Raw genomic sequence first — 22,600 nt, 5'->3', positions numbered from 1 at the left:
CAGCGGCCACTCTAGGAGTCATCTAACGTCTCCAGGAGTCTCCGGGAGTCAAATGACGTGTTTTGGGATTCAGAGAACGTTGCCAAACCCGAACAGTTCAAGAACTCCGCTCAACACTATTAGTGAGTAAAGAGGTAACAACCAACATCCTCTAGTAAACAGCAAACCAGAAAGAAAACATACCGCTCTGTTTACAACGCTAATTGCTGGTTAAATTAAATTTTAGTAAAACTTCAAGCACAATAACTGGTGTCCTTAATCGGTGAGTGCGGAGCGGCCGGCTGACATGTCTCTGCATTCCTGGCATTCCCCTGGCACAGCACATCCGGCTTTATACTGCAGCCTCCCGTCAGGAGATTCTGTGGGACAGAACAGTCCCCTTTGACCTCTCCGGGACCAGATGTAAAAGCCACTTCCCGGATGGAGTCAACGCGTGATTAACCCCTTGTGCTGCAAGATTCTATAAGCGATGCATGAAGGCTCAAAGCCCAGTGCTCGATGCAAGGCAAGACAGTGGTGACCAAATCACGTCAAGACGTGGAGGAGTCTCCGTTACCTGCTTGTTCTTGTACTTCTTCAGATACCGGGGTGAAACCACACATTCTGGGTTAATGTCGGAGTTGACCTGGTCCGGAATGAACTGGGGGTCGGGGTTCAAGTGCTGCATTTTCAGGAAGGACAAGATGTTCTGGACCTCTAGGTTGTAAGAGCTGTCCGCCATGGTCTTGCCCTTTGATGCCAACCTACATGCTGCCATCCAGTGAGCATACTGCTTCTCCTGTGAAGGAAGGGACAGTTATTGCTTATGTCTACAGCATTCATGTTTATGTTACCTGGCGGTTGTACCACTTACTGCTGAACTGAGATGACGGATCAGGTTAGATTACTATTGCACAATTTGACATTCAGCACTGTATGGCGGTATTAAGATTTCTAGTGCACTGTACAGTATACTATTTGTGTATATATCAGAAGTATTACATGGCTGTGTTATTAGGCACTATATACTGACATGGATTTAGTGCAATAGGACGGTATCACACAGGGCGTCATCCATCATAAAGACGGCCCTGGAGTTATTACACCATCCCAGATACAGATGTGGCAGTATAAATGGCAGTATCTTACATTTTCACACCGGAGCCAGATCTCATTCATTCCTTCAGCCACCGGTATGAGGAGCTTAATGATAAACTTCTGGCCAGATATGTTCACATCTGGAGTCACTTCACAACCTGGAAAACAGGAAGAGTTGGGACGGTTTATAGACCCCGGTTCTTACATGGAACTTTCAGAGTAAAATATGTCTCGGGTCTAAAGCTTGGCGTATGCCGTAATTGTTTGCACCTGAATCTTGGCTCAGTGGCCCCTCATCTCCATACTGTGGTGGGCTCACAGCAACATTGAAGGGAGAGGGGAAAGGGCCTAGTCCAGGACCTAGTGTGGGGCTGGGGGGTGGGTGGGCAGGGCCGCAATCCATCACAATTTTCATCCTCTTCACCCCAATGGGATCCTAAGTCAAAGGCATTGTCAGACAGCCAAATCAATGAGACAAGTCTGGGGTTGGGTGTGAGGATATTATAGGCATATAAGGAAGCACCCTTAAAAGGGGGGTAAAATGTCAGATCCCTATGCCATAGAGACGCTGTCAGCAACACATTAGGAGCTCTGCTCCACCTGTGATACAGATCAAGTTCTTCATGTTAATTCACATTGTGTATCATTACTGTGGATCTTCACTTTTGGATCTTGGGTGACATTTCCTACTGTGTATAAATCTCTCTCCTGCAAATATCAGTCCACATATGCGAATGATAGCGCCGTGCTCCGATTACAACACGGAGAGTCGGCATTCCAGAAAGCTCAGTCACCAGCTTCAGAGCAGGTCAATGTACCCAAAAAGGTATTCCTGGCGCCATGTGTCATGACTGCGACCTGACATCACTTGGCAGCCAGTGTGTTTACTGCAGAGCTAAACGGTGGAACTGGTGACTGTACAACTCAACATACAATACACATCACTGCTGAAGATTTACCAACTCAGTGAGTAACACAATGCTCTAATGGACGATAGTAAAACACTACTATAATACTGCTCCTATATACAGGAATATAACTACTATAATACTGTTCCTATATACAGGAATATAACTTCTATACTACTGCCCCTATATACAAGAATATAACTACTATAACACTGCTCCTATGTACAAGAATATAACTACTATAACACTGCTCCTATGTACAGGAATATAACTACTATAATACTGCCCCTATATACAGGGATATACCTACTATAATACTGCTCCTATGTACAGGAATATAACTACTATAATACTGCCCCTATATATAAGAATATAACTACTATAATACTGCTCCCTATATACAGGAATATAACTACTATAATACTGCCCCCTATATACAGGAATATAACTACTATAATACTGCTCCTATATACAGGAATATAACTACTATAATACTGCTCCTATATACAGGGATATAACTACTATAATACTGCTCCTATATACAGGAATATAACTACTATAATACTGCTCCTATATACAGGGATATAACTACTATAATACTGTTCCTATATACAGGAATATAACTTCTATAATACTGCCCCTATATACAAGAATATAACTACTATAACACTGCTCCTATGTACAGGAATATAACTACTATAATACTGCCCCTATATATAAGAATATAACTACTATAATACTGCTCCCTATATACAGGAATATAACTACTATAATACTGCCCCCTATATACAGGAATATAACTACTATAATACTGCTCCCTATATACAGGGATATAACTACTATAATACGAACTGGAGAGAATGGAACGGCTGCACATCCCATCTATGGCTGATACTAATGCCGCTAGGCCTATATTAAAAATCAACACCAGAGTGTCTGTACATGAATTGATCAAGCCATATTGCCCCGTGTACCACCGCGCAGGTCCTCTGGTCCACACGGGTCCCTACGCTAACTCCACACCGTGTCGGTCAGCGACCGCCAACCCCGCAAAGCGTGCACGTGCAGGGAAGGGAGGCCATGGAACGGCCCTGCAACCCCAATGTCACAGGACCAGACCCAAAAAGCCCCACCAAAACCCAGCCAGCACCACCGGCGGGGAAGGCTACACCTGAGTGCACATGGTTTTAATCCCTCCTGTTTTTTCCCCATTCTGTTTACTGCAGCTATGGTGAGTGTAATACCTTATCCAGACTTGTGCTGCTTGGGGGCGACCTTCTCCGCCGGCGGTGCTGGCCGGGTTCTGGTGTGGTGTTTTTGGGTCTGGTCCTGTGGCATGGGGGTCGCAGGGCCGTCCCATGGCCCCCGTTCCCTGGCTGTGCACGCCTGCGGGGTTGGTGGCCACTGACTGGCACGGTGTGGACTTAGTGTAGGGACCCATGTGTATCAGATACCTGCACGCGGTACATGGGGCAATATGGCTTGATCAATTCATACACTAAATTCTGATGTGTTTTTTATTTAGCCTAGCGGCACTAGTATCAGCCATAGGTGTGATGTGCAGCACTCTGTTTCTTCCCTGAACCGCATAACTACTATAATACCGCTCCTATATACAGGGATATAACTACTATAATACTGCTCCTATATACAGGAATATAACTACTATAATACTGCCCCTATATACAGGAATGTAACTACTATAATACTGCTCCTATATACAGGAATATAACTACTATAATACTGCTCCTATATACAGGGATATAACTACTATAATACTCCTCCCTATATACAGGGATATAACTACTATAATACTGCTCCTATATACAGGAATATACTACTATAATACTGCTCCTATATACAGGAATATAACTACTATAATACTGCTCCTATATACAGGAATACAACTACTATAATACTGCTCCTATATACAAGAATATAACTACTATAATACTGCTCCTATATACAGGAATATAACTACTATAATACTGCTCCTATATACAGGAATATACTACTATAATACTGCTCCTATATACAGGAATATAACTACTATAATACTGCTCCTATATACAGGAATACAACTACTATAATACTGCTCCTATATACAGGAATATAACTACTATAATACTGCTCCTGTATACAGGAATATAACTACTATAATACTGCTCCTGTATACAAGAATATAACTACTATAATCCTGCCCCATATATATATAAGAATATAACTACTATAATACTGTAGTGCAGCAGCTTTCTTACCCCTGAGATTCATCTGATGGGCGGGGGTTCCATTTGCTTCCTCTTTACTCTTGTAGCAGGATATGGATGTGTCTTTGAATGTGCACCAGTACTGCTTGTAGCCTTTAAGAGTCAGTTTCTTAGGTCTATTGAGTCAAAAAAAAGAAACCAGAAGATGTTACTGTTAATGTGATGTCTTCCCCTCCTGCTTGTCATGAGCGTGCAGGGATCAGATGATCAGCAGCAGCGAAGAACCTTCCAGCAGCCGATGACCATGATTCATCTCAGGGTCCAAATCAGCAAGACATCAGGTGATATAGTCGGATGATATTTATCAGACACACATGCAGGGTTATTTCTATTATTTTCGTGCTCTAACCCTCAAGGGGGAAAAAAAAATTATATGTCTAGATTGGGCGATCTGAGGTGGTGTGAGAATGATCTGGTGACCTGCATTGGTGTGAGAAAGACCCGGCAACTTGCGTTGGTGCGCGAGAACGATCGGATTGCCTGCCGTGGTACTTCAAGCACTTTCCCACATAGGGGGGACCGGGACTATCCTCCTATTGGTGGGGAGAGTTAGTTCCTGGTGGTAGAGTCTTTTACTAGTTGTCTGCAGTGAAGGAGATACAGAGAGAGTTGCTGTTGCCGTCTACCGCCAGGCCCACCTTAGGCCAGGACCCTGGTATGGTCTTCTGTTTATTGGAAAGACAGACGTTCTTGTTGAAGTTTGTGAGAGAACCACTATGCAGTGCTTAATCCAAAAGGTGGGGTAACTCACCTGGGTACACCTTGCCTACGTCAGGGATCAAAACTAGTCAGGACTATCCACAACCAGGATTAGTCTGCAGTGGAGCAAACACCATAAGCTGAAGTACTCCACTGAATCTTGCTCGGCCTACTTGAGTAATCTTGAGAGATTGGCTACGCATTGTAGTTCAAGCCTGGGACTCGTACTGCCGAAACTGACACTCGCTGGGCTAGCTTGGCAAAAGGTAGTAGTCTTCTTATCTGCTTATCCTCAACCGTGAATATGAGAGTCTTCTACACAAAGTCACTAGAAAACCTCCCGGCAGAGTAGTGCACTGGTTAGGCAAGGTCTCCAAGACAGCCCCCTAATCTACTCAACTAAGTTACTCTTCACCTACTATCTCAGGCACCTGAGCCTAAAGCCTGTGTGTACTGTTACCAAGAGAAAGGACCTTGTTACTTATTTTTGTGATTATGTGTTGCACTATATTTTTCTCTTACTGTATTGCACTAAAGAGTTTTAAAGTAACCACTATTCTGGTTAAGTGCTGGACTCATAACTCTCTCCGCCGCACTCGCATCCTCACACTGTATTACCCTTACAAAGCCCAGTGCCAGTGTGTCCGGGGGTGGCTATGACCACTTCTGGTCACCGTGACAAAGTGCCCATCCAAAACATCACCTAGCCCACTGCTGTTACCATCTAGCAACCCCGAGCCACAGCAGAGGTGGTGTGAGAGAACAATTTGGAAACCCGCGGTAGTGCAAGAACGATCGGGTGGTCTGCAGAGCTAAGAGAATGATCGGGTAACCTCCAGTTGTGTGGGAACGATTGGGTAACCTGGTGTGAAAGGACGTTCGGTCGATCTGAGATGTGATGTGAGGACCATCGGGCCATCAGAGATGTGATGTGAGGACCATCGGGCCATCAGAGATGTGATGTGAGGACCATCGGGCCATCAGAGATGTGATGTGAGGACCATCGGGCCATCAGAGATGTGATGTGAGGACCATCGGGCCATCAGAGATGTGATGTGAGGACCATCGGGCCATCAGAGATGTGATGTGAGGACCATCGGGCCATCAGAGATGTGATGTGAGGACCATCGGGCCATCAGAGATGTGATGTGAGGACCATCGGGCCATCAGAGATGTGATGTGAGGACCATCGGGCCATCAGAGATGTGATGTGAGGACCATCGGGCCATCAGAGATGTGATGTGAGGACCATCGGGCCATCAGAGATGTGATGTGAGGACCATCGGGCCATCAGAGATGTGATGTGAGGACCATCGGGCCATCAGAGATGTGATGTGAGGACCATCGGGCCATCAGAGATGTGATGTGAGGACCATCGGGCCATCAGAGATGTGATGTGAGGACCATCGGGCCATCAGAGATGTGATGTGAGGACCATCGGGCCATCAGAGATGTGATGACCATCGGGCCATCAGAGATGTGATGTGAGGACCATCGGGCCATCTGAGATGTGATGTGAGGACCATCGGGCCATCAGAGATGTGATGTGAGGACCATCGGGCCATCTGAGATGTGATGTGAGGACCATCGGGCCATCTGAGATGTGAGGACCATCGGGCCATCTGAGATGTGATGTGAGGACCATTGGGCTATCAGAGATGTGATGTGAGGATCATGGGTTGATCGGAGATGGGATGTGAGGACCATCGGGCCATCAGAGATGTGATGTGAGGACCATCGGGCCATCTGAGATGTGAGGACCATCGGGCTATCTGAGATGTGATGTGAGGACCATCGGGCTATCAGAGATGTGATGTGAGGACCATTGGGCCATCTGTGATGTGAGGACCATTGGGCCATCTGAGATGTGAGGACCATCGGGCCATCTGAGATGTGATGTGAGGACCATCGGGCTATCAGAGATGTGATGTGAGGATCATGGGTTGATCGGAGATGGGATGTGAAGATCATCGGGCCATCTAAGATGTGGTGCGAGGACCATCGGGCGATCTGAGATGTGAAAGTGACTGACCGATCTATAAAAATCCCTTAAACAAACAAAGTATCCACAGTCCCAGAATATCATTCCATTCCACCCATCACCCAGACACCGGATCTTCAATGGACTTTTTTTTTTTGGCAGAACCGGATAATTTTTGGAAAACAATGTGGATTCCATGTACTCCTCAGTTTGTTTGTATTTCTGCAATAAATTAAAAGGAGATCATCCCCCCCGCCCTGCCCCGGCGGCCATGTGATCGGCATTGAGGCCTTTGTTCGGCTCCTGCCCAGGCCGCTCTGGAATCCTTCCAAACGTCAATTGAATAAGCAAAGCGAGAGATCGGGCGTTAATGAACATCGGCCTATAAATAGAGCCGACAGATCCTGACATTTCAGGAGTAGTGAGGGACGAGCAGATTGCGTTACCGCCGCCCCGTATTCTGACTGCTCTGCCATTGTGCCGCCCTGCGCCCCCAGGGGCTCTAGTGTCCTGACCTTTAACAATATCACTCGGGAGACTTCTCACGGACCGGTATGGTGCCATTATTGACGTGCCAACTGCCTGAGGAACAGGTTTTCCTCCGAGCGCAAACAAGACTCGGGCAGACGACCAATCCCACTCTATAACAGGGAAGCGGCCAGCGCAGGTGTCGCTTTTATTTCCCAATTTATACTTCCTTCCCATGGACTGAGCCAATGGAAAACTCATCAAGACCATAAACCTCATAATAAAAAGGCAAAACTGTTATATCCATTCCAAGGTATTCAGAAATGTGGAATTCTGGGACTTTCCTGAATACATACACGTACAACATTTCTCTGATACAGAGCTCCAAATCCCCTGCACAGATCATGAGATGACTGAAATACCTGCAGCCACCACTAGGGTGCACTGTTCTGACACGGAGCTCAACATTAAAATCGTATACAGTAAACGCCCTCTAGAGGCAGCAGTGGGCAGCGAGAATTCTAGCATTTACCTCTTTTGTCTATACAGGGAATCTGGAGCTCTGTATCGGGAAAAATGAAGCTAGAATTAATACAAAGACATATTGATCAGTGGAGAATGTAGGATCTATAAAAAAAAAAAAAAAAAAAAAAAAAATGGACATTCCCTTTAAGTCACAGCTCCTTACAATGTTAGTATAGCAATAACACTTGAAGATTACAGAATCACCATCATCTCCCACTAGCATAGCGAAGCATGACATGTTGTGGGGTATGGGGCAGTGTATGACCACTATATACTCTACAGAACCAGGCATAAGAATTTTTTACTTACTTGAAGATTTTGAGGTTGTCTGTAAGTTCTGGAATAGAAGTGATGTCCCCCTACAAGGAAAAAAAACATTACTTTTAAAACTTCAGCGGGTTATTACTATAAATAGTGGCGCCCCCTGGTGCTGAAGAGGGAAATTACCCTTCATGCTCCATTTTTGGCCTGTTCTCTTTTTCTTTTAAACTATTAAAGGGGCTAGTCCCATGAAGACAACCTCTATGGACATCAAAGAAATGGGCAATGTGAATGGTCGCCATGTAATACCCCATGTAATACCCCATTTCCCCTATAGTGGCCGCTGTTTCCCCTGACAAAGTCTATTGTGGAGCCGAATCGGGAAACTAAAAACTTAAAGGGGTAAAAACTATCAGTGACTTTCCATCTGTTGCAAAACTACAACTCCCAGCATGCCCTGACAGCCGCATGCTGGGGGTTGTAGTTTTGCAACTGTTAGGGAAAACAGGTGGTAGCCCCTATTAGAAAATACAATACTACTGGGAGGAGTGGAGAATAGTTGTGGTAGTCTTTGTTTGCAGCAGGAAGGGATTGCAGTGTGACACCTGGCAGAACATGGCGTCTTCAGGGGAACGTGACCTTTACTATTCATCAGCTTATTGTTTAGAGTCAACCCTGCCAGTCGCATCCTGACACATGGAGCTGTATACCTAGAACACAGGGATCCGGTGCTAAGGGGGACAGGGAACATACGGAACCGGAATAAATGGATGTTTCCAAGAACAGCGCCACCCTTATCCACAGGTTGTGTGAGGTACTGCAGGAGTAACAAGAAATTCGTTCTATGACCTTACCAGGATGGTTGACGTCTTCCCTCCTTCTAGAGTGATCTCCAGATCGGACAGCGCAGCGTCCACCTCATCGATTTCTTTGTCGCTGTTGTTATAATGATTCTCTGATGACATCATGGACAGCTTGTTTATATGATACTGCAAAGAAAGACAAACCGATATGACAAGGGCCGGCGGCTTTTACAGACACCTCACAGGATGTCCATACAGAGGTAGCAGAGCAGAGTCGCCACTTGTGTTATTTGGACAGATTTAACAAACATATATATTCAGGCAGTAGTGATGTCATCGTAGTGACATCACTAGTGCCTGTCCACTATAGGGGGAAGCCCGGACCCCCAATTGGCCAGCTCCCCCCAGGACAAAGGCATTCCCACCAGATCCCCTGTGGAAGAGGCCAGGGGGGCGCTCTGCAAGACCACATCAGAGGCAAACAGGAGCCAAGAGATGATATGGGGGACGATGGGAGGAGTAGTGCTCTACATATAGCATATCACTGTGTTATGGCTGTCTCCAGTGGTCTGTCATGTTAGGGGTTGGAGTATAACAGAACTGTATTATGGTCATGTCCCCTGGTTGGGGTTATGTTGGGGGTTGTAGTGTTCTATGTATACAGCATAATAGGTCAGTCATGTTGGGGACTGTAGTTTTCAATGTACACAGTATAACAGCACTGATTTGTGGTCGTTTCTTGTGGTGGGTTATGTTGGGGGGGTTGTAGTTTTCCATGAGTGTATATATATGGTGACGCTCTGGATGATCCAGTGCCCAACCGCCGGGATGAGGTTATGTCGGTGGTTGTAGTACAGCTCAGCCAGTAGTGGTATAGTCGTGACGCTAGTGCTCAGGTAAGGTGTTGTACCTGCTTTTAGTTGTGGCTGGCTATACTGATCCCCTAATGGTCAGTGACCTGCCGGGCTGTGATGTGTTCCTTGGGCTCTTATCACGGTGGTCTGGAGTGGAGATCTGACCCACCCGGACTGTCGGTACCGCCACCCACAGAAAGGGGAAATGACCCGAGGACAGTGTAGCCTGTGTGTATGCGGGTGCTGGTGCAGTTGAATAAAGAACTGATCTTTACTGACAAAGTCTCTTGTAATACAGGATAATAGGATAATACGTGACTGATACAGACTTGCTTTCACTGAATCTGTGCTGAGAGATGCTGAAGTGCTGAGGTAGAACGGTAGTGCTGGTTTGGTTGAGTAGAGAGTCCAGAAGAGTGGAGAGGAGTTTGTCAGGAGAGCCCCAACCCAGTTTAGTAATGTGCTCTGCCGGAACTTATGAAAAGAAATACTTGTGTCGGTGTTTCGACCTTTGTCGCTAAAACCACCTTCTGCCCTGCAGTGTTGGGGTACCCGTCCTACATGGCTGATACAAGCCCCAGTCTTGGTTACCAGAGTTGAGAAAAATGTCCGAGTGTGTCCCGGTGGCACCTGCGCTGCGACATAGAGTACGTAGGCCTTGGTAACGGCTGCTTTGCTCTATCTAGGTCAGTTCCTCTGCTTCTAGGATACCGCCCTACACTGTTTAGAGAGGTTCTTGGCGTGGGTAGAGGTGCTCTCTGACTTGTCCTCTTTTTAGTGTTTAGAACTGCATCTTGACTATAAGTGTAGCTGCGTTCTCCATACACCACAGCTGGTCTGTCCTGGACAGGGAACCTGGCAGAGCCCGGCTCCTGGGTAAGTTCAGCAGGGATGCCTGATCAGTGTGTCTTGATCCACTGAGAATCAGATAAGTGGTCCTACACTTTCTCTCCCTTGTGACTACTTCCTACAGGGAGTAGGTAACAGCTCCTGTGAGTGGTGAAGAGAGTGCATAAAAGAAATGAAGATAGAGATAGGAAAGCAGAGAAGAGCATCTCTTATTGGTGTACATAATAACAAAATATAACAGTAACTCTAGACTTACTACAGCTGTGCAACATACATAATACATAGGTGACATCTTGTGGTAAAATACAACTTCATTACCACTTTACTATACAGGACTTTTACGACAGGTGCCCAAACTAGAAACACACATGGTGGGACACCACATAACAGTATTATAATATTGTATTATGGTCATGACCAGTGGTCTGTCATGCTGGGGTTTGTAGTCTTCCATGTATACAGTATTATAGGACTGTATTATGGTCACGTTCAGTGGTCAGTAATGCTGGGGGTTATTATAGGATTGCATTATGGTCACATCCAGTGGTCGGTCATGCTGGGGGTTGTAGTCTTCCATGTATATACAGTATAATAGGATTTTATTATGGTCACATCCAGTGGTTGGTCATGCTGGGGGTTGTAGTCTTCCATGTATATACAGTATTATGGGATTGTATTATAGTCACATCCAGTGGTCGGTAATGCTGGGGTTTGTAGTCTTCCACGTATATACAGTATTATAGGACTGTATTATGGTCACATACAGTGGTTAATCATGCTGGGGGTTGTAGTCTTCCATGTATATACAGTATTATGGGATTGTATTATAGTCACATCCAGTGGTCGGTAATGCTGGGGGTTGTAGTCTTCCACGTATATACAGTATTAGGATTGTATTATGGACGGGTCCAGCAGGCTGTGGCTTATCCAATCCTTCCAGATCTCCACTTTGCTGGGCCTGGGGGCCATCCTCCTCCTCCTCCATGCCTGTGCCATTACATCCTCGCTGTGTGTGAGTCACAATATCAGATGTCACAGACCAGAGAGGCCATTAATGAATCGTGTGAATCAGCAGTATGGCTGACAGCGTCCTGCGCCATATATCCGGATCACATTCCCAGACGCTGCGGCTAGCTAGGAGTACTGATACATCAGCTCTGAGTGTGAATCACGGTCCAAGAGACTCGCGTCTACCCTGCGAGGGCCGGGACGTTAATGACTCCTTATAGGACGGCCGCCGCTAATTCCATGGAATTACGGAGGAGAGATGTAAGGAAGCATCTCCGCCCTCCCGTCCTGCTTATAAATAGCAGGGGCGCTCTAACAGCTCCAGCAGCTGTGCAAGAAAAACAGATCCCGTTACACGTCCCCAGAAAACGACAACAGGAAACGCAGCCACGACCCCAGATCAGGTGTCCCCACCGACAGCGCCATTCACAATTCGCCGTATTTATAGCAGGTGAACAGGAACGACAGATTAACCCCACGATTACCAATGCAGAGCCCTGCGGCATGTTATACAGTCCTCCACTGATCGTACAGAATTGCCTATGCATAGTCACACTATAACACTATATACAGTATACAGCAGAGTCACGCTATAACACTGTATACAGTACATAGCAGAGTCACACTATAACACTATACAGTATACAGCAGAGTCACACTATAACACTGTATACAGTACATAGCAGAGTCACACTATACAGTATATAGCAGTCACACTATAACACTGTAAACAGTATATAGCAGTCACACTATAACACTGTAAACAGTATATAGCAGAGTCACACTATAACACTGTATACAGTATATAGCAGAGTCACACTATAACACTGTATACAGTATATAGCAGAGTCACACTATAAGGCTATGTTCACACTACGTAAAAGTACGGCTGTTGTTGCCATCGGCAACAACGGCTGTACTTTTTGCAGTGTTGAACATTGCCTATTACTCTATGGGATCCTGGCCGAAGCGTACACACATCGTATACGCTCCGGCCGGGATCCTGTGCGGCGCCGCAAATAACTGACATGACTGGCCGCTTACTTCATTGTGCGCTGTGGGAGGTTCTGATGCAGGCGCGCGGTGATGCGCCCGCATCATAACCCAGCAGCCGGGAAGATCATCCAGCCGCTACTTAAGTCACGGAACGGCCGGTCCGATACGTAGTGTGCACATAGCCTAACACTGTATACAGTATATAGCATTCACACTATAACTCTGTATACAGTACATAGCAGCGTCACATCACCCTGTATACAGTACATAGCCGTGTCACATCACACTGTATACAGTACATAGCCGCGTCACATCACTGTATACAGTACATAGCTGAGTCGCATTACACTGTATACATGGCCACGTAACTATATTATAGGGTAGTTCCTTCTTGCCATGGGATCCTCCAGGCTACAGAGGTTCCCCATGATCATCACTGATCGCCAAGGAATGACCTCCAGCCATGCATCTTCCCTGCAGCGGCCTCTGCTGGTAATATGTAGTATTACACACAGGCCGATCCAGGTGATACTTGTTCAGGATTGGTCTGTCTAAACAAGAGATGGGGAACCTGCCGCCCGCCAGCTGCTGCAAAACTACAATTCCCATCATGGAATTGGAACTGGACAGCCAAAGATTTCAGCTACCGGTTACATCTACTGAGAAGCTGACCTGTATACTATTCCAATTCAGGTCAGCAAACCTCATACATCACTATACAGACTATATCCCAATGTGCTTTTCCCAAATCTGTAGCAAAACTACAACTCCTATCAGCCTGCAGCATTTTATTCACACCTGCCACTGATATTTCACTATATACATGTACATTTCATCATCTGTATACAAAGTACACTCTAGTGTATTGTAGCTCATGTAAAGGGTCCTATGAAGGGGAAAAAATCTAATCGACTGGTGTCAAAGTTATACAGATTTGTAATTTCTTTCTATATAAAAATCTCCAGTCTTCCAGTACTTATCTGCTGCTGTACGTCCTGCAGGAAGTGGTGTATTCTCTCCAGTCTGACACAGTGCTCTCTGCTGCCACCTCTGTCCATGTCAGGAACTGTCCAGAGCAGGAGAGGTTTTCTATGGGGATTTGCTGCTGCTCTGGACAGAGGTGGCAGCAGAGAGCACTGTGTCAGACTGGAGAGGATACACCACTTCCTGCAGGACATACAACAGCTGATAAGTACTGGAAGACTGGAGATTTTAAAATAAAGTATAAAAATCTGTATACCTTTCTGATACCAGTTGATCTATACATAAATTTTTTTCTCTCCGGAGTTTCCCATTAAGTCATAAAAGTTCCCAATAATCATCTTAACATGACAAAAAATAAGCAACTAAAAGGTCAAGAATTTAAACAAAAAAAAAACAAAAAACAAAAGCAGCCCTATTTTTGTGACATGTAGAGTTTTTGAGATCTGCAAAGCTCAGCAAAATTTCAGGAAGCGTCTCAGTCCCAAGAATAGTTCCCAGAGACGCCGAGCACTCCCTGCCAGGAGCGGTTCAGAGACCCCGTGTGCACAGAGAATATTTGTAACAGGGTCAGACCCCCCCCCCCCCCCCCCCCCCCCCCCCGCCCCCGTCTGCGCATTTATCCACCCACCTGCAGGGCGGCGAACATCATCATCTCCTCCTCCGTGCACTCAATCTCCTCCAGCAGGATGGACCATTTTGCTTGTTCAAAGAGCTGGTTGATGCGGATAGCGTCATACTACAACACAAGGATACAAAAACATTATAAAAAAGGGGGCACGGTCGACCCCTAGGAGGAGAATGTGCTGTGTCTCTAAATAACACAGATGTTTATTCCCTTCTGATCTCATCTATTTTTGTCTGAAAGAAGATGGTCAAGGGGTGGGGCCTGTGGGGCCAGCCAGAACAGTGGGGGAGAGCTCCTGCTGAAGCCAGATGCTTTACAGGCAGGACGAGGTTCATGAGAATGGGAAGACGGGGGCAGCTGCAATCTCGTGGGATAGATGTAGTACATTATATATATTAGTTTTTACTACTATACGAGAGGGAGGGGTGAGAGTCATAAGAAAAATTGAAAACACTTTAAAGCTGTTGCAAAACTACAATTCCCATCAAGCCTGGACAGCCGCATGATGGTAATTGTAGTTTTGCAACAACTGGAGGGCCACAAGTTCCTTGTCCCTGCTTTAAAGCGTTATTGATCATATAAAAACATAGCTACTTGCTACTACAAATGGCGCCACCCCTGTCCACAGGATGTGTCTGGTATTACAGCTTAGTCCCGTTCACTTTAGAGGAGCCGAGCTGCAATATCAGACAGGGTTAAGAAGATTCCAGAAGAAATCTGCCATGACTTTCTGATCCTGGACATTCCCTTTAAGGTGACCTTTACTGACCAGTCATTTGCCATCAGTCAGGCTGCCACTTAGGACTGCGGAAGTGGCGGTATTTTTCTTTCTTATTATAGTGTCCCTTTAAGTGCCATATTGCCTCGCTTTGCGCCCATCTGCTGTGTTAAAGGTCGTCTGTGAATGTTTCTGCTGACAGAATATTGCGTAGTGCAGACTGTAGGTAGTAGTTACTGGTTTGTGGTCATCTGTATCTTGGATTCGGGTCTTAGCACATTCCTTATCGGCCTTAGTCATTTCCTGGCCGCACTCGGGTTACCTCCATCCATACATAATGTTCTTATAGGGAAAAAAAAATCTCTGTTCCATTCAGGGACCTAATCCCTGAACTGTAATATTCATATTCCTATGTTCCATAGAGCTGTAAAATATTAGAGGCAGCCTGGCCTCACACCCCTTTAAAGAGGAACAGCAAAAAAAATTCTTTCAAATTTAATGGTGTCAAAGTTATACAGATTTGTAATTTACTTCTATATAAAAATCTCCAGTCTTCCAGTATTTATCAGCTGCTGTATGTCCTACAGGAAGTGTGACACAGTGCTCTCTGCTGCCACCTCTCTTGTGTGACACAGTGCTCTCTGCTGCCACCTCTGTCCATGTCAGGAACTGTCCAGAGCAGGAGAGGTTTTCTGGACATGGACAGAGGTGGCAGCAGAGAGCACCGTGAACGAGAGACAGGAAAGAATACACCACTTCCTGCAGGACATACAGCAGCTGATAAGTACTGGAGGTCTGGAGATTTTTAAATTGAAGTAAATTACAAATCTATATAAACTTTCTGAAACCAGTTAAAAAAAAATAAAAAAAAATAAATCATCCTGTGTCTGCCAAGAAGCAGCATTGAACATTAGTCATTTCGAAGATAAAGATGCTGAATGAGTTGTGGGATGTAGTGAGTATTGGGGATTGAAAGGGACTCATTAAGATTTAAAAAAATGAATAAATAAATAAAAATCTCCATTCAAGTGAGCTGCTGTACCACACATCAACCAGTAACATGTGTGGCGCTGTTTCGGGACGAAATTAACCACATTCCTTCAACCCTTATACAGATAATTTTAACCCCCAGTGGTCTGTCCTTAAATTACCTTAGGATTCAGATCAAAAAAGCTGTAATACTTGAATCGGAGCAGTAAAGCGTCGTTTTCTTTTACATCTTGTTCCATTAGGGATCGAGAGGAGTCCAGCCAACTGCAGCAGAAGAAAAAAAAAAAAAAAAAATCCATGAATATTAATATAATTTAAATATGCATAAAAAGTTTAAATGAAAAAAAAAAAAAGAAAAAAAAGTTGAATACTTTTGGAATTCTTACCCCTGATTTATTTTCGCTTTGTCGAGAAGGGTTTGGGGCTTGTACAGCTTGGCGAGGATATCGGGAGATGTGATTGGCTGGCTGACGGCCAGGATGCCAGGGTTGCCCTCTGACAAAGCGCTGTCGCCGAACCAGGCTGAGGTGGGTGAGAGGGGGCTGCCGTCACGGGAGTCGTAGGTCGGGGTCATGGTCTTGCTGTATAAGCCGGGGCTGGAGTATATGCTTCCTATAGGAAGGGGAAAAGGATTTTAATATTCAAAATTTTGGTGCAATTTTGTTTTTTGTTTTTTCTTTTTTAAACTTAAAATAGTCAAGACACAAGCTCCAGTCCTGCATGCTACACGAGCAAATGAGGTGGGAAAACAAAGGGGTGAAGACAGGAGCAGAGACAAGAAGGAGGACTCACCTTTCACCGGCCCAATGTAAAGAACATCGTTTCCTATAGAGAGGAGAGGAAAGGAGAAAAAAAGAAAGGAAATGAGACAGCCAGGGACAGCGAAGAACAGAAGGGCGGCGCTCTCTCAGCAGGACATAGAGGTCCCGGATCACACCTGATCACAAGGCAGGGGGGGGTCTGACCACTTAGTGGCCGTGGTCGAGCACGTGCAGTCACGCTCCACTCATTATCTCTGTAACATCAAAGATGGCCGACAGCCAGGAGTACACAGGACCCCCGTTCTTGTGATCAGAGGGGTTTAGGCAGTCGGACCCCCACTCATCTCCTATAAAGCTTTTATATAGTAAAATATATAAAATTGTTTAACCCTTTAATGCCAACTCTTTTTCAGATATTGATATAAGATATAAGATACAAGCAGACATGGGCGGCACTAGGATACGGCTCTGCGGTCCTATACTGACCCGTCCCGGGGGTCAAAGGTCCGTCCAGTTCCAGAATGTTCTCTTCTGTTTGATTGTCTTCGATCTTTTTCTTTTTTTTCTTTGTTGGATCTCGCGGTTTCCGCAGAAGTGACAGCTCCTCCGGATGTCTGATATCTGCGGGGGAAAAAAAAAAAAATTCATATTAAAGTGGAGGAATCATCATCATCATCATCATCATCCCAATAGCCTGGAATCCAACTGCGGAGAACGCCCCATATTGGCGTCACCCAGCTTTCCTAGAAGGAGATACATCAGATCTTACAGATCACGGTCAGAGAATAATGATGATAATAATTCCCCTTATATTCCCAGAGCTCTTCTTTGGAAACGGCTCTTTTCCTTTAACTCTGAATTGTGCCAATTTTCTGCTACTCCTCCTGGAAACAGATGACTAATTTAGAGGGATTCTGTCACTAGGTATATTCCACCTTAAATGAGGGCAGCATAAACTAGTGACAGAAATGCTGAACAGATCGGTGTATTACTTCCATCATTCTGTTCAGCTGTTCTCCTAACATGCAGGAGAATAGGATTCTTGCCACACCCCTCCCCCCAGCTGCTGATTGACAGGTGACTGCCTATACACAGCATGGATAGATAACTGCCAATCAGCAGCTGGTGGGCGGAGTTTTCTGCTTCTCATGAATATCCAGGATTACTGAGCACATGCACGTAATGGAGAGGACTACTTATTGTCCATGTTATTTAGGAGGAGATCTCTGGATCAGCTGCACAGAACCCTCCCTCTGTATGATGTCATACGTCAGTATATGGACCCCGTATACACCACGTGTGTCCTCTGGACTAATCACAAACTGACAACTGGGCGTGTCCCTACGCAGTCTGACACTGAGCACTCACTGAACAGGGGATCACTCTAATGACAAGAGGAATAGCAACCCCCAGGATCTCAGGTCACACGTTTCCCAGCGGAGCAAAAGAGGGTCGGGCATTATGTTATTTCTTAGGGAATATGCGCATTTCTGGAAGCAGACGCCAACCGGCGAGGGGCTTATGTTTACCGGGGGGTAAAGCGCCCTTTGGGATTCGCTGGCCGTGACACCAAGCACAGAAGCCGACAATCCAATCTATTTTGCAAGTCCTCGGTGATTGAGAAATCACATAGCGAGAGACGGGTCATCGGCCATGAATGCAAAGACTTAAAGTTCTGTATTTAAACTGGCAGCGGGAGGAATTCCTCGCTCGGCCTTGACAAGTCGCACAGACAAGAAGCCTTTTAAGGGGAAAGCAGATTTACTCGCGATTATGCAATATCTGACAGATGAAAGAATGAGGAATCCGGGGGGGGGGGGGACCCAACCATGGCGGCTGCACCCGGCCTGTCCGTGTCCTGGCCGATGAGGAGGAACGTGACACATAAACCCAATGCCAGTCATAGCCCATGTATGTCAGATGGCAACCAGATACTCCAAGCCGGCCACCGCTTCCTTCTACATGTGCTAGGGGGGCAAATCTGTGGTCACAAACATCAATCGATTTAAGAGGGTCCTATAACTGGTGACGTCCCCTATCCCAGAAATACCACCACTATATACAAATCTAGTACTGAAGTCTTCTCTTGTGCTGCACCTATTCTGTCAAATCACTGCCATAGACCATCAGACTTCTTCCTGACATTCCCAGATATAACTAGAACAGCCTGCCCTGATCACAGATCTCTACAATATCAGCAATCATTGGCTCTGGTTATGTCACTTAAAGGGGAACTCCAGCCAAAAAATAATATTTCAAATCAACTGGTGTCAAAAAGTCCATGTCAGGAACTGTCCAGAGCAGGAGAGATTTTCTATGGAGATTTGCTGCTGCTCTGGGGAGTTCCTGACATGGACAGAGGTGGCAGCAGAGAGCACTGTGTCAGACTGGAGAGAATACACCACTTCCTGCAGGACTTACAGCAGCTGAAAAGTACTGGAGGACTGGAGATTTTAAGTAGAAGTAAATTACAAATCTGTATAACTTTCTGACACCAGTCGATTTGAAAGAATAAAGATTTCTCCGGAGTACCCCTTAAGTCACATGTTAGGTATATGGCAGAAGATGCACAGGAGAAATCTCTACAACCAGATCTGCCACATGATATATACAAGTCTGAATGCAATATACACAGGATAGAGCCATTGTTTGGGGGCAGCGATAAGGAAACACTTGTGTGTGGGCACTTCCTATCATGCAGTAGGAACTTATATAAGCCGCTCGGGTATCCGATTACAGGCTTTGAAGTCCCTGGCAGCTGCAGGAGGGGGCGAAGCTGCTAAAAATGTCCTGTGACAGAGGTTCAAAGCCTGCGCCCCCTCCCCACCACCCGTGTGCTGTGTGTGGCCGGGGCAGTGACGCAGGACCCCCATGTTATGTCTGCCATAGTGACACCCATCCTGGAGCCAGGGCTACTACAGGGCTAGTGGTGTGCCCGATCCTGGAGCCAGGGCTAGTGGTGTGCCCGATCCTGGAGCCAGGGCTAGTGGTGTGCCCGATCCTGGAGCCAGGGCTAGTGGTGTGCCCGATCCTGGAGCCAGGGCTAGTGGTGCGCCCGATCCTGGAGCCAGGGCTAGTGATGCGCCCGATCCTGGAGCCAGGGCTAGTGATGCGCCCGATCCTGGAGCCAGGGCTAGTGGTGCGCCCGATCCTGGAGCCAGGGCTAGTGGTGCGCCCGATCCTGGAGCCAGGGCTAGTGATGCGCCCGATCCTGGAGCCAGGGCTAGTGATGCGCCCGATCCTGGAGCCAGGGCTAGTGGTGCGCCCGATCCTGGAGCCAGGGCTAGTGGTGCACCCGATCCTGGAGCCAGGGCTAGTGGTGTGCCCCATCCTGGAGCCAGGGCTAGTGATGCGCCCGATCCTGGAGCCAGGGCTAGTGATGCGCCCGATCCTGGAGCCAGGGCTAGTGATGCGCCCGATCCTGGAGCCAGGGCTAGTGGTGTGCCCCATCCTGGAGCCAGGGCTAGTGATGTGCCCGATCCTGGAGCCAGGGCTAGTGATGTGCCTGATCCTGGAGCCAGGGCTAGTGATGTGCCTGATCCTGGAGCCAGGGCTAGTGATGTGCCTGATCCTGGAGCCAGGGCTAGTGATGTGCCTGATCCTGGAGCCAGGGCTAGTGATGTGCCTGATCCTGGAGCCAGGGCTAGTGATGTGCCTGATCCTGGAGCCAGGGCTAGTGATGTGCCTGATCCTGGAGCCAGGGCTAGTGATGTGCCCGATCCTGGAGCCAGGGCTAGTACAATATACACAAAATCTAACAAGCACAAGGCGAGTTCTGCCATGTAACAGGATGGTAGACAAGCACTAGTGTCTCCCGCCGCTCTTTAGATTGTGAGCTCATCGGCCCAGGCTCACACTTACTGCATCAATTACAGCAGGATCACCTTGGCTGCGGTTTGAGACGTTGTTTTAGCTTCCTGATAATTGGATTTCCCAGGAAGATCTCCCAGCGGGATCCGACTGTCTGGAAACAAGAGTCTCCGTGCAATATAAACAGATGTAATGGCACAAAACATCCAGCCTTACGGTAAGAAACCGGAGAACCCGGGGGGATGGCAACACGAGAGGAGCGCAACGTGCACGGAACACCTCACCGGGTCCATACATGAGGGCCAGCAGCAGGCCGAAACCATACACACCTATGGCAGGTCAGCTCAGTATATAGGTGTATGGTATATAGGTATAGCCGCCATCCCAGTACAGTATATAGGTATGGCCTCCATCCTAATACAGTATATAGGTATGGCCCCCATCCCAATACAGTATATAGGTATGGCCACCATCCTAATACAGTATATAGGTATGGCAGCTATCCCAGCACACATACCAGGAGTCAGTATATAGGTATGGCTGCTATCCCAGTACAATATATAGATATGGCCGCCATCCCAGCACAGTATATAGGTATGGCTGCCATCCCAGCACAGTATATAGGTATGGCCGCCGTCCCAGCACAGTATATAGATATGGCCGCCGTCCCAGTACAGTACACTGGTATAAAAGCCATATAAATGTTACACACATCCAAATAAACTATGAGCAACTATATTCTTTCAGGACACAGAACAGGAAGGTTTGACATAGGGACATTACAGCAGAATGCAATCAGCCAGGATTTAACTGTAAGCAAAACAATCACTCTCATCATGCTCCGATGCTGCTGGAAGTTGTAGTTGTGAAGCAGCTGGAAAACCGCATATTGAGGAGCACTGGCACAAGACGGGGAAGGGGCAGCACTGGCAGAGGACGGGGAAGGGGCAGCACTGGCAGAAGACGGGGAAGGGGCAGCACTGGCAGAGGACGGGGAAGGGGCAGCACTGGCAGAGGACGGGGAAGGGGCAGCACTGGCAGAGGACGGGGAAGGGGCAGCACTGGCAGAGGACGGGGAAGGGGCAGCACTGGCAGAGGACGGGGAAGGGGCAGCACTGGCAGAGGACGGGGAAGGGGCAGCACTGGCAGAGGACGGGGAAGGGGCAGCACTGGCAGAGGACGGGGAAGGGGCAGCACTGGCAGAGGACGGGGAAGGGGCAGCACTGGCAGAGGACGGGGAAGGGGCAGCACTGGCAGAGGACGGGGAAGGGGCAGCACTGGCAGAGGACGGGGAAGGGGCAGCACTGGCAGAGGACGGGGAAGGGGCAGCACTGGCAGAGGACGGGGAAGGGGCAGCACTGGCAGAGGACGGGGAAGGGGCAGCACTGGCAGAGGACGGGGAAGGGGCAGCACTGGCAGAGGACGGGGAAGGGGCAGCACTGGCAGAGGACGGGGAAGGGGCAGCACTGGCAGAGGACGGGGAAGGGGCAGCACTGGCAGAGGACGGGGAAGGGGCAGCACTGGCAGAGGACGGGGAAGGGGCAGCACTGGCACAGGACGGGGAAGGGGCAGCACTGGCACAGGACGGGGAAGGGGCAGCACTGGCACAGGACGGGGAAGGGGCAGCACTGGCACAGGACGGGGAAGGGGCAGCACTGGCACAGGACGGAGAAGGGGCAGCACTGGCACAGGACGGTGGGGGGGGGGCAGCACTGGCACAGGACGGGGAAGGGGCAGCACTGGCACAGGACGGGGAAGGGGCAGCACTGGCACAGGACGGAGAAGGGGCAGCACTGGCACAGGACGGTGGGGGGGGGGCAGCACTGGCACAGGACGGGGAAGGGGCAGCACTGGCACAGGACGGGGAAGGGGGAGCACTGGCACAGGACGGGGAAGGGGGAGCACTGGCACAGGACGGGGAAGGGGCAGCACTGGCACAGGAAAGCTGCTGTAATCCAGTCACTTCTCTCCTCTGAGTCTCCTCAGCATTTTCTGCATATCTGTACAGAGAATAAG

General features: G+C 47.6%; 2 protein-coding genes across 6 annotated transcripts in view; one reads left to right on the top strand and one right to left on the bottom strand.

Moving 5' to 3' along the window:
• The window catches only part of STYX (serine/threonine/tyrosine interacting protein), a 71,556-nt gene extending 54,787 nt beyond the window's left edge, over window positions 1-16,769 (top strand). Inside the window, exon 13 of the transcript XR_011359463.1 lies at window positions 16,710-16,769. The gene's annotated coding sequence lies outside the window, so the exon portion shown is untranslated. The remainder of the gene's footprint in view (window positions 1-16,709) is intronic.
• The window catches only part of FERMT2 (FERM domain containing kindlin 2), a 53,307-nt gene that overhangs the window by 6,499 nt on the left and 24,208 nt on the right, over window positions 1-22,600 (bottom strand). For 3 of the 5 annotated variants that reach the window (XM_069949370.1, XM_069949372.1, XM_069949371.1), the window contains exons 4-13: window positions 17,261-17,395; window positions 16,806-16,838; window positions 16,400-16,625; window positions 16,175-16,277; window positions 14,309-14,416; window positions 9,041-9,175; window positions 8,235-8,284; window positions 4,244-4,368; window positions 1,129-1,235; window positions 557-778 (exon numbers count right to left, since the gene is read on the bottom strand). In XM_069949370.1, the coding sequence (XP_069805471.1) occupies window positions 557-778; window positions 1,129-1,235; window positions 4,244-4,368; window positions 8,235-8,284; window positions 9,041-9,175; window positions 14,309-14,416; window positions 16,175-16,277; window positions 16,400-16,625; window positions 16,806-16,838; window positions 17,261-17,395 (1,244 nt within the window). The remainder of the gene's footprint in view (window positions 1-556; window positions 779-1,128; window positions 1,236-4,243; window positions 4,369-8,234; window positions 8,285-9,040; window positions 9,176-14,308; window positions 14,417-16,174; window positions 16,278-16,399; window positions 16,626-16,805; window positions 16,839-17,260; window positions 17,396-22,600) is intronic. The other 2 variants (XM_069949373.1, XM_069949374.1) reach the window with 1 other exon arrangement.

The sequence above is a fragment of the Dendropsophus ebraccatus genome, chromosome 13 (assembly GCF_027789765.1).
Source record: "Dendropsophus ebraccatus isolate aDenEbr1 chromosome 13, aDenEbr1.pat, whole genome shotgun sequence".
NCBI classification, from domain to species: Eukaryota; Metazoa; Chordata; class Amphibia; order Anura; family Hylidae; genus Dendropsophus; species Dendropsophus ebraccatus.
Note: the sequence above shows the minus strand (reverse complement) of the source record. Positions and strands in the feature narration are given on the sequence as shown.